Below are 12,326 nucleotides of genomic sequence, written 5' to 3'. Positions count from 1 at the left end.
CGGCGGTCAGGACACAAAGAGGCAAGAGACCACAGGTGTGTGATAGAAATAAAACCACTTTACTGTTTAGAATCAAGGACACACTATAAAAAGTGAACATTATGCAACATTACAAGACAATATACATTCACGGAATATAAAATTCATAAATAACATGGAGGAAAACTGTAAACAGTGCTACAAAATTTAGCAACAAATACATTCCTTCTAGACAGGGTTTTCTCTGGTTGGTGTCTCTCCATCACTTCTGGGTCTCAGGACAGCAGACTGGTTACGGGGGAAGGCGGGGGTGCAGGAAAGTCTACAAGGGCCCTCAGAGCATGAATCCTGGTCTCTAAGTTAATTCCCCTCCTGACACCTCCCAAGAGCCATTTAGGTGGCTGTTGAACTCTGCCTCTCCTATTTGTCTCCATTTTGTTTTGCTTTCGCCATCAGATCTTCAAAGTCTTTTTCTTGTGTAAAACTGTCTTGGTGACATTTTTATTCTAGGCAGCCAGGAGCAAAACACTTGGGTGTCATCTTAGGGTAACCCCCATTGGCCACTGTCAAGCACAGGATGGTGGGCTGGGGCTGGAAGGGTCAAATTTCCCTCGGTGTCTCTGAGACACAGCTGCCCCTACACGTCATTTACATCTTGAAGTGCTCAAGAACGGTGGTATGGAAATGGTGCTCATGGGCTGTAGCTTGACCACTGTTTAGGTCTGGGGCTGGGTGGGTCTCCCAGTACTATCCACCCTGCCGGATGGAGCACTAACCTGAGAGACAGAGCCTAGGTGTGTGCTTCCTGGAGACGGAGGCAGAAGAGATGGCCAGGGGAGGCCAAGAGATCTTGAATTACAGCTCTCATGGCCTGGAATTTTTCGGAGAAATCATGGCTTCCCAACCGGATGGGCACAGGGAGTACAGGAGCAAAGGAATGGGAATGACCAGCAGACTGCCGGGGGCCAGTGGATACAGCACAAGAACGTGGATGTACTTGCTGATCCCTCCCCCCCGCCCCCGCCCCCCGCCTGCTCCAGAAAGCACAGGGATGCTGACAGGAGGAGGCTGGAGGCGTCTCAAGTGCTCGTTCCTTGTAGTTCCCCCAGTTCGCCAGTCCAGCTGCCCAGACAAGAGAAGTGTTCACCCTCGTTCCACTGTAGAATTTGATTCAGGAAAATGGTGGCATGTGGGTTTCAATTTTTTTTTTCTCTTAAACACAATGTACACATATTACAGCCTACACATGACACAAGATTTAGCAAAATAAAACGTTCACAATATGATTGAAATACAGGAGTGTCTCAGCTACATAATGACTTTAAATTATACAGGAAGTGAACAGGTGAAATAAACAAAGCTATAGCTTATAGAAAGCTCAAAAACCGCCCTCTGACAACACCGCTTTGCAAAGGACCCTCCGTCGCCCAGGACCTGCTGTTCTCCTCGCCGGGGCCCGGCAGATGGGCCTGTGGCTCCACCGGCTTATCTGCAGGGAAACCTCAGGTGGCTCGTGCTCAGGCCTCACCCCAAGTCCCTGCTGTGTGCGTGGAGGTGACCCCACCAGGGACCGAGAATGGTCGGCTGCCCCATGGAGGAGAGGCTGATGTCTGACCGCGGGAGGGCGCTTGTACGGGTTGGATTAGGGGTGCCACCTTGTAAGACTTCGAGGCTGAAAGAACATCTTAAAAACACCAAGTCTAGGGCTTACCCCTTAAAAGCCACTGGCCTGCGGACCTCTGCTCCTTCTGCTCACACTGCCCCGTGGAGATGGCAAAGCCTCCTGTTTCCCACGTGCCACAAGTCGTGGCCGCAAGGTCAAAGGGACGAGGGAATGGAATCAGTCCCAAGGAAACCGGATGCCTTCACCGCCTTCCCGCTCCGGGATTCTGCCAAACACCCTGCCTGGGCATTTGTGTGTACGTGCGAGACATTATTACAATGTATAGTCTGCTTCTGTTTTGTCTCCTGTTTAAATTGGCAGCTCTGTTTCCTAAAGCGGAATGAACTGAAGATACAAATACTAATAGAGGATAAATATCCATAATCTGAAAAAAGAGAGCAGCCGTGTTAAATGTCACCGTCCTACCATCCCCAATTCTGTGAAACAGACATTATCTCCTACTCTCAGCATCTCGTTTTCAGCACTAAAACTTAAAATAATTTCATTTAATTGGAGAATTTATATTATAGTTTTATTTCAAAAAAAAAACACACAACAAAAACCCCTCCAGCTGATTGCAGAGTCGGGCCTCCCCAGTGACCATCGATTGGAATCCATGAGGTAAGGACCTCAGGAGGTGGCATTCACCCACCAGTGAGCTGGAGAAAAGAGAGGCAAGCTGTCCCCAAACCCGGGAGAGGTGGCCATCTGGCCTTGGCATGACACATGATGACACTCTGCAGCTTCCCCTCCCGTGCCCGGGCCCCTGACCCACACGAACTCTCGCCCCCCATCTGAGCCCAGCCAGGAAGGCAGTTACACGAAGGCCCCGAACACGAAGCAGGAGGAAAGGAGAGGGACAGAGGTCAGGAGACCCCGGTTAGAGGAATGCTGAGGGTGTTCAGAATTTCAAATTTTAATTAAAAATTTTTTTAAAAAAAGTCAACTTGGAATGTCATGATTTTCTTCAAACAAGCAACAACAACAAAATAGAAGAGATTAAACTATTGGTGTATTTAACAGCATTGAACAGAATTCTGTGTCCTGTAAAAAAATCAGCTTATGTCCTCGTGTGGGTATATGCAAAGGTGTATACAAACACATCCCCCTTGGTGAGCTAAACACTACTTTGGAAATAGTATTCTCTACCCCAGTCTACTTGACTATACCTGTGGACAGTGTACGGTGCGTGTGTTTCTCCAATTAACATAAGGGCAAGCTCCTGGCCAAATCTACCACGGAGTTTTCCAGGAGGAAACCTTGGGGGAGTCAGGGAGAGGAAAGACCTTCAACTCGGCCTTTCACCTGAGCTTTTGCACGAGGCAGGCAAACCGCCTCCTGACCTCAGGCAGATGTTTTAAGTCCTCACCAACTAAGAAAGTTCTATTACTCTGGTCCGGCTGCTTGCTCCAGACTCAGAAACATCTGGTCAACCCAAGCATCGCTGGGCTGGGGGGAGTGTGTGTGCGCTGCATCATCTCAGACCTTCTCTTATAGTTCCTTCCTCCCCTCTCCCACTCGTGCACGAGAGAGACACAGACACACAGTCTGGCTGGGACATGCAGTAGCATCTCCTTGGTGCAGAAGAGCTGCAGACCTTGCTACTGTTTGCTACCTTTGACTGAAACAGCTGGCCTTTCAGCAGCATCATTGTCTGTGTCCTCTATGTGCTGGAGTGGAGGAAGGCAGAGGGGAGAGGGTCCGGGAGATGAGCAGGCAGGGGAGAAGAAAGTGGGGTAGGTGTCACAATGCCTGAATAGGGTAATTTTTTGATTTTTGTTTTCCTAAAAAAATATAGATTATGTTACCATGAAGAAGAGGAGAATACATCCCTCATTCTCTCTGGCATGGCACCAAAAATTTCCAGGCGGAAATAGGTGATGTCAAAACCAAAAAGAAGGGGCGGGGTGGGGCCAGGAGGATGTTTCCGAATAAACTGCGTATGACAGCACAGACTTGAAGTGTTCGAAGTGCTAAATTTGCGAGAAAACAGGCACTAATTTCATTGTCATCATTTGGGAAGAGTTAGTGTCCAAGGGAAGCTCGGCGGGAAGGGAGGGAGGTGAGGCGGGGCAGGGGCTGGTGCTCAGGGGTCTGTGGCATTGATGATGCTTTTGTCTGGGGGGGCCCATCCTCGGTACCAGCTGCAGTAGCCGCCCTTCTGCCGGATGCAGGCGTAGTGTTTGGACTGGTAGCCGGGGGAGCCGAAATTCGAGAGCATGTCGGTCCAGAGACACTCGTTGTTGGAGCTCACGAAGCAAGGCAGGTAGTAGCAGGACTTGATCTGCAATTAGATAACAGCTAGCGGTTGAGAGACTCGGCCGTGGTGGACCCTGGCTGGCCCGATGCATGCCTGAGTCTGGATCCAGAACCCGGGACCAGTGCAGGGGGAGCCCTGCCACACCAGCCCCTTGGTGAAAAGAACCTAAGTAATACTTGCTGACACTGACTGCACGTCTACTGTGTGCCAGACCTCCTGCTTAGCGCTGCCCTGTCATTCCCTTCAGTTCTCTTAACAGATATAGCTGCCTTTTGGGATAAGGAAACAGAGGCTCAGACGGGCTCAGCCACTTAACCGCACAGCCAGGTCACACAGCCAGAAAGTGGTAGAATTACACATTTGAGAGGGCTTTTCCTTCTCACATGGTAACCAGCAAGGATGGGTGATCTCAGCTGTAGCAGGGAATTGAGGAATTAGAAAGATTAAAGCATAAACGTTGGAGTACAGCTGCCCTACACTGGAAATCAGGCTTAAGGAGCTGTGTAACCTACAGCTTGTTACTTAAGGTCTCTGAGCCTCTATTTCCTCATCTGCAAAATGGGGGTAATAGTAATAAAAACTGCTGGGTGGTTGTGAGAAAACAGCCCAGCTCCTTCCCGCAGCAGGAAGGCCGTGTGCCCTGTCCCTGTGCTTGGGGCCAAGGAGGTGGGCCTCATTGAAGAGTCTCCTTCTGTGACGTGTGGTGTCAGTGCTCCTGAGCTAGCTCTCTCAGCAGGGGAGGGAGCCGCTGGTGAGTCAGCTGCTTGAATGAGCACACTTGGGACTACCTGGCGGGACCTGCCAGCGTCAGGACCCTGTTGTACCTGCCACCAACTTGAGCCGAGGGAGGGGCCAGGGACGCTGAAGAGCCCTTGTGTCCCAGCAGCTGCCCAGTGGGCAGCAGGGAGGCAGCCGATTAGAGCAGATGGCATTCTTCTCTCTCCTTCTTTGCTCCTCAGCCTGGGGGCAACATTCCTCACCACCCCTGCTCAGGCCTGCCCCTCTGCCCGGGCCCCACACTCACTCCCTTCCCAGCACAAGGGCCCAGAGTCCAGCAGAGCAAGAGCTGGTATTTCTGGGGCGGTGAGCCAGCACCCCATACCTCCCACCCCCACCCCACCCAAAACATGCCCGTCCCAGGGCTTACCTTGCAGTTACAACCCAGGTGATACCGATAGTTCAGCCCCTTGCGCTGGGAGATGGTGAGCTGGTCCCACCGCTCCACGAAGTTGCACAGTCCTATGTACACCTTCCCGTCATAGATTCGGCCTAGAGGGGGAGAGAGGACCGTGCAGGGAGGGGTGTGTTTCCAGAGCCCCGCCAGGAGGGAAAGAATTCACACCTACCGAGTACCCACCTTCCGCCAGGTACCACGCTAAGCGTATGTCAGCCCTAAGATTTTGGTTAACCTTAAAAGCTATAGGGGAGGATGTCTCCCCATTCTCCAGATGGGGAAAATGAACTCGGAGAGGTTGAGTGATTTGCATTCGGCCCATGAGGCACTGAAGCTGGGGCTAGAGGCCACCTCTTCACTTCCCACATCACTGTGTTGATTTTGTTACTGCCTTTCCTACACGGACTGCGTAAAAGGGGACGGGGCAATGACTTTCAACGACAGATCTCATAGGCTGACTGTGAGGTGGAGAGGAGCAGGTACTGGAGAGCCCTTTTCATTGACAGGAGCGCCCAGAAACTGTAAAACTCAGAGATCTCCTCCGCGGGGTCAGTGGTGGAGCTAAGACTGAAACCCAGCCTCAGGGTAGGAGCCTCAGGGTAGGAGCCTCAGGCTCCCGCCTCGGGCTGTGGGAATTGGACTCAGCACTCGACCCTCCTTACAATCCACTGGGCACACAGCACAGACCCTCGGGACGCCTCTGGTCTACCACTCCCCAGTGCTTCTGAAGTGAAGGAGCAGCGGACCTCGGCCAAACCCCAGCCCACGTGCTAGCGCCGCCCGTTACCTGTCAGCAGGTACTGGTACTTGTTGACCTCCAGCTTAACACCGCAGAGACTCTCGGATGCTTCCGTGTAGATGTACTGCACGTGGGGCATCCTGCTGAAGCCTCGGTACATCTGCGGGTGGGAGGAATGCCGGGAGAGGAGGCTCAGGGCTCAGGCACCATGCTGTCCTTTGGTCTACGGGGACCTGACTCCCCGAAGTGGCCGTCGTGGGGCCGGTCCCCAGCCTACCCACCCCAGGTCTTTCACTCCAGGTGAGGCCACCTAGTCTCCCCTCGAGTGAGCCGTCACTGGCGTCTGCCCAGAGAGACTGTCCTGTCCAGCCAGTCGTACCTCCTATTCCACATCTGCCCCCCAAAACACTCTAGAGACATACTTTTCTCAAATCCCAACACCTGTATGGAAGCCAAAGATGAACTTGCTGTGAAAGGGGTCCTGCCTGCTTCCCCAACCTTGGGACTTACGCTCCCACAAGGCAGCCAGCCCGCATTCTCGTGACATCTCCGTGACATTTTCCAGCGTATAAAACATTCCCACTTACATTCCCTTGCCATATCCTCCCCTCACAAGAACCCCAGGAGGCAGGTACTGTTGTACCTGTCTGACCCAGGAGGGCTCTGGGAGAATTTCTGTCTGGTGGGGGAAAGTCGAACTCGAGCCCGAGACTCTCCGTGCCTTTATCCTTCTGACCATCCAATGAAAGCACTGGGTTGTCTTGTTTTGTTTTGCTTTGTTTTTAAATATTCTTTCAGTTATAATTCATATTTTTGGTTTCCTTTTTTTCAAAGATTTTATTTATTTATTTTTAGAGAGGGAAGGGAGGGAGGGAGAAAGAGAGAAACATCAATGTGAGGTTGCTGGGGGCCATGGCCTGCAACCCAGGCATGTGCCCTGACTGGGAATTGAACCTGCGACACTTTGGTTGGCAGCCCGAGCTCAATCCACTGAGCTACGCCAGCCAGGGCAGCACTGCGTTGTTTTACCACAGGTAAAGCACACAAATATGTACAAAACTCCTAGATTTTTTTAAATTAAATGCGTCATAATTATGAAATTGCTGATATTTAGGCATTTAATCTACAACATAATCTGATACAGCAGCTCCCAACTGAGGGCAATTTTATCCCCACCCCAGGAGACGCTTGGCAAAGTCCGGAGACATTTTTCCTTGTCACAACTGGGAGGTGGGTGGGGTGGCTGGGGCTGCTTCTGGCATTGGTGGATGAGGCTAGGGATGCTGCTAACTGTCCTGTGATGCACGAGCCAGTCCCCACTGCAAAGAAGTACGTGGACCCAAACATTAATAGTACCAAGGCCGAGAAACCCTGCTCTAATACTAGCCCATTTAAACCCATGACAGCCCTATGGGGCAGGAACCATTATATCCATTTTATAGACGAGGAGCCTGAAGCCTGGGAAAATGAATGGTTTGTCTGAGGCCACATGGTTGGTAAATGGCAGAGACAGGAGTCCAAGCAAAGGGATTTGCTCCATGGTCCATGCTCTTAACCATTACCCTATGGTGTCTCCCACGGCAGCCTCACAAGTTCATGGCCAAGGGCCTCTGATGCAGGCAAATGCCACATGACTCCCGTGCCTGCTTTATCAGCATGCACCACAGCCACTGGTATGAACGTAACAGAGTCTGAACCACTTGGTGGTTCCTGGCCAAGTCCGTGAGTGTCATATGGGTCTGGATCTGTCAAGACAACGTTGAACTATGTGAGCTAGTGGGGGTGGGGCGGGGCACCAAGGTGCTGCCCAATCCCATGATCCCTCCAGCGCTCAGAATACACAGGTCATGGACTGCTGGTGGTCTCTGGGCTTATCCCAAGGGTTTCCGATAGGACAATGGCTCTACATGAGCTCCTGGCATGCGTCATTAACTTACTTATGGCAATTAATAAAAAGCCAGACATCACCTCACTGGTGTCTCATCTAAGTGCCTCCCGTTTGGTCTAATGGGCTATTTTTTTCTCCTCCTCTTCTTTTAAGTGGCGACTGGCTGGTGGGAGTAGGTGGTCCACTAGGAGCTCTGCCACCAGAAGAGGTCGGTTGGGCCGGCAGAATTTGGGAGCCTCTGCCTTTTTAAGGGGAGCACTCCTGTAATTGTGTACAACCGTCCGTACAGATGGTTTTCATTTACCTGGCTTCCCTTCTTAACCCCCTTCTCCCGTGAGACAGCTGCATGAGGCAACACAGCCAGGCGCCGCGAGAAGTGCTGTCCGCACTCAGTTTTCAATTACGCTGCGGGGAGCAGGGGGGCGTCACGTCCCCCGCCCCCCGCCATGTCCTCAGTGATGGATGGCGCCTCTCCGGCTTTAACGGGAACCATGCTTAGGAGCGCTGTGCTGTGTGTGCCATCGAGTGAAGTGTTCTGTGCCTAGCACCTTCTCATCTTCGGTGGGCGTGACCCTTGAGTCAGTGGCACATGGTTCAACTCAGGATTCGCTCTAGACCCTTTGGGCCTTGTTTATTGGAGCCGGAGCCCCTGTTCATTCCGTGTCGGTCTTTCCCCTTTATCTGCTTTGCGGGTAAGAACTAGCCCCTGTTTAGACTCCAGTGACTTCAACGGCTCAGTAAGAACTCGACTTGTCAAAATCAGCTTGGCGTCCCTGCTGCTTTTGAATTTGTAGGAACCGTTATTTTAACAACAGTTCCAGCCCTGGCACGTGGAGTCAGAGCTGGAATGCATCGCCAACGACGGTGTCTGACAGATACAGTGCTGCCGTGCGGGGTCAGCTCTAAACATAACAATATGACCCATGTTTCACAAAGGTGCATCCTACTCATTTTGTTGTCTTTTCTTTATAGCAAGCCTACCGTTCCCTAAATATTGATCCTAAAGTGTCATTAGATCTGTCATCAGAGAGACCTGGGAATGGTTTGACGAATTTAGGGGGGTTATAGTAGGCTCATAATGCACGGCAATCGGAGAATCAGAGCATCCCAGAGTCGGGAAGGATGTTAAAGGTAATCTGCTCTAACCAATGCGGTGGAGGACTGATGGTGAACCTGGGCTCTGGAGACAGAGTCTGAACCCAGTCTCCACCATTTGTGAGCCACTTAGAAAGCTACTCAGTTTCTTCATCTGCAAAACGGGGCAAAGTACTTACTTCATAAGGTGCTCTTGAGAATTAAGTGACTTAGAATAGTACTCAGCATACAACAGTTAGTCAAAGCTAGCTTAAAAACAGTGATATTAAAATCTCACCCTGGCTGGCATAGCTCAGTGGATTGAGCTCGGGCTGCGAACCAAAGTGTCGCAGGTTCGATTCCCAGTCAGGGTACATGCCCGGGTTACAGGCTATAATCTCCAGCAACCACACATTGATGTTTCTCTCTCCCTCTCTTTCTCCCTCCCTTCCCTCTCTAGAAATAAATACATAAAATCTTTAAAAAAAAATCCCTGCTGAGCGGAGGGAAGGGTTTGGTCCTACGTGTCTCCACCCCACCTCCTGCTCTCTCAGTGCCAATAGTTCAAGCTGGTTTGGAATTTCACGTGGGAGCAAGCTGTTCTTTCTTCTCCTCCAGCCTTACTGAGGTGCGGCCGACAGATAAAAAGGACATATACTTCAGCTGTACAACGTGATGTTTAGATGTATGTGCGTGTTGTGAAGTGGTGACCTCAGTCACGCTAGTTAACGTATCTGTCCCCTCACATAGCTACTTTTCCGTGTGTGACAGAGCACTGACGTGCTCCCCTCTTAGCGCATTTACAGTGTACCACGTGGCGTTGGTAGCGAGCGGCTCCCCGCTGTACATGCGATCGCCAGCATTTATTCATCCTGCGTAACTGACACTTTGTGCCCTTTGACCACAGTCTCCCCCTTCCCCCCAGCTCCCTGCCCGCAGTAACTGCCATTCTACCTCTGCTTCTAAGAAAGAGTTGACTCTGTTAGATTGATTCCCCATAAAAGTGAGACCATGCGGTGTTTCTTTTTGCATCTGGCTTATTTGACTTAGCATGTCTTCCAGGTTCATCCTGTTGTCACAAAGGATAAGATTTCCTTCTTTTTTTAAGGCCGAGTAATATTCCTGTGTGTGTGTGTGTGTGTGTGTGTGTGACACTGGACCCTACAGGCCCCTGGGCCTCCCATCTTGGTGGCATCTACACAAAGTTCCAAGAAGTTAGCTTCCCTTGGGGTGAAGGGAAAAATAAGGTGCTTCAGAGTATTAGGGAATTGGTCAAATATTTGTCGCGCCTACAGAAGATAAGCACTGTGCCGGACGCTGCTTTATATCACAAACTCATTTACAGACCAAGCAACGGAGTTTCGCAGTTTGGACCCGACTGCAACCCCAAGTGCACGGTCTTCCTCTCGGAGAACGGTTGTCTGGCTGGGGAGGCAGAGCTCGAGAACGGACTCAGCCTCTGCAGAAGGCTAATGAGACCCAGACCTTCAAGAGGCAAGGCACAGGCAATGGGAGGAAGAGACCTGCTGGAGGCGGGGGTGTCAGAGGGGCCTCCAGCTGGAGCTTCAAAGGCGGGACCCTGCTCGTGCTCGTTTGATTAGACAAACCACCGAAGGCAGGAAGTCCCTGGGGGCCCAGCATTCCTACTGCCCGGCAGATCTGTCCTGCCAGACTCAGGATATGCACAGCACATGACCAGCGGGCCTCCCTGTGGGACCAGCTGGAACATAATGTCCCCCACGTGCTGGCCCGTGCAGCTGGCCTAAGAGCATGTCTCTACTGCACAGACCATAGCCCTTGGCTAAGCAGAACTGATTTCCCATGGTCCTGACAGGGGATAAGGTCCTCACAGGTTAGAGCGGCCGCCTCTGCACCACAGCCCCGGTGGCTCAGCTCCAGCTAATCTCCAAGTCTGGGTTTGCAGCGAGCTCCCTCCACATTCTAACACCACCCCCTGACCCCATACCCATAGGTCTCTGCACTCTCAGGATGTGCTGAGAGGCCATCCCCAGGCTCTGGAATTAGCATATGGGAGGGGCTTGGCCTGTCCTTCATCTGGGGGAGAAGGGTATTTGCGGGGGCGGGCTGAGAATGAAGAGAGAGGTCAGACAGGGTGGTGTGACTTAGCTCCGAGTTCCTTCAGTCCTGCTCTGAGGAAGCCCTTGCTTCCCCCATCTCTGAGTTTAGACTCTTTAATCCACTACAATAAAGCGCCCCAGGGACCAGTGCCAAAATCATGCAGGCTGGCCTCTCTGGTCTCCCCCCCTCCCCTCCTGCAAAGATTTTCTTTGTTATACCCTTTGCAAGACATTGCAAATCAAGAACTACATTGCTGCATGACAAACCCACCCATGCAAGCTAACCACCTTTAGTTTCTTGGAGGACGGGGCACAAACGGGGTGGGGGTGGCCCCCAAAGTGGGCAGGAACAATCAGTCTGCCTGCCGTTCCACTGCTCTGTAATTCCCACACTGGGAACGTCTACAGTTTAGCCCTGGTTTGCCACGTCTAGCTACATGATCGCGGCTAGTGTGTGACCTTCCAAGTCTCAGTTGCCTCACCGGTAAAATAGAGGATCATGTGTATCTGTTCCATAGGGTTGTTTGAGGTTTGAGCCATGCAAAGACTTAGCAGACTATAGCAAATGCTCAAGAGATATTACTTGTCTGGAGTCTTCTATTCACTGTAACAAATACGATCTTTGTATCCCCAGCTGCAAGTATAGTGCTAAGCACAGACAGGGTGAGAAGGAGAGACAGAGAGGGGTCTGATTGCCCACTGCTAGGTCCCTCACCTTCTCTGAGTAACAGACTGGTAACTGGAGACCAGCAGAGTTCAGGGGCCTCTCCGGATAGAAGGGCAATGCCCAGTTCTATGGGTTATGCCATACTGGGCTGGAAGGAAGGGTAGAGTCGATAAAAAGCATCAGATAGTGGTGGATGATCAAAGCAAGAGGGCAGGGAGACTGGGGGAGTCACACAGAGAACACACAGCTCGGGAAGGCATCCTGACTCCTCAGCCTGGGAACCAGATCTACCTTTAATCCAATGCATGCCTCTTGAGTAAATCAGTTCCTCTTTGAGTCTCTGTCAGAAGTGAAGCAAGGGACTTTATTTTCTAATGCCTGGCACCCTGGGTCCATGAACCTGGGTGGCCGATGGTGAGTGGACCGTGTAAGACCAGCATCCTGGGAGTGGGGGTGTGCACTCTGAAGCGGATGGACAAGCAAATGTTATTTGGCCTCTCAACATATTCCCTTGCCTCCCCAACCTCCAGGAGCTGGCCTGACACCACTGAGGGGAGATAGGACCTTCTGCCCACAGCAAGGGCATCAGACCATCCTGGCACCCAGGCCCCGGAGGAAGGAGGGGAGCCCGGCAAACCTAGGAGCCGCTGCCTCCCAGTTCTCTCCTTACAGCTCTCTGCTGGCCACAGAATACCTCAAATATGAAGGGCTGTTCCAGAGCAGGCAGGGAATGCATTTCCGAAACCTCTGCTTTTGTCTAATGTGCTTTGGCACTCGTTGCCTGGCTGCCAGGGGTTGCACAGT

The 12,326-nt window shown here is 51.7% G+C and overlaps 2 protein-coding genes across 2 annotated transcripts in view; one reads left to right on the top strand and one right to left on the bottom strand.

Moving 5' to 3' along the window:
- Window positions 1–12,326, top strand: part of SYN3 (synapsin III) — a 409,092-nt gene that overhangs the window by 139,764 nt on the left and 257,002 nt on the right. The gene's annotated exons all lie outside the window — the stretch shown is intronic.
- Window positions 39–12,326, bottom strand: part of TIMP3 (TIMP metallopeptidase inhibitor 3) — a 57,858-nt gene continuing 45,570 nt past the window's right edge. Inside the window, exons 3-5 of the mRNA XM_028531936.2 lie at window positions 5,864–5,975; window positions 5,050–5,171; window positions 39–3,926 (exon numbers count right to left, since the gene is read on the bottom strand). Coding sequence (XP_028387737.1) covers window positions 3,729–3,926; window positions 5,050–5,171; window positions 5,864–5,975 — 432 coding nt within the window. The 3' untranslated portion in view covers window positions 39–3,728. The remainder of the gene's footprint in view (window positions 3,927–5,049; window positions 5,172–5,863; window positions 5,976–12,326) is intronic.

This window comes from Phyllostomus discolor, chromosome 2 (genome assembly GCF_004126475.2).
Source record: "Phyllostomus discolor isolate MPI-MPIP mPhyDis1 chromosome 2, mPhyDis1.pri.v3, whole genome shotgun sequence".
NCBI classification, from domain to species: Eukaryota; Metazoa; Chordata; class Mammalia; order Chiroptera; family Phyllostomidae; genus Phyllostomus; species Phyllostomus discolor.
Note: the sequence above shows the minus strand (reverse complement) of the source record. Positions and strands in the feature narration are given on the sequence as shown.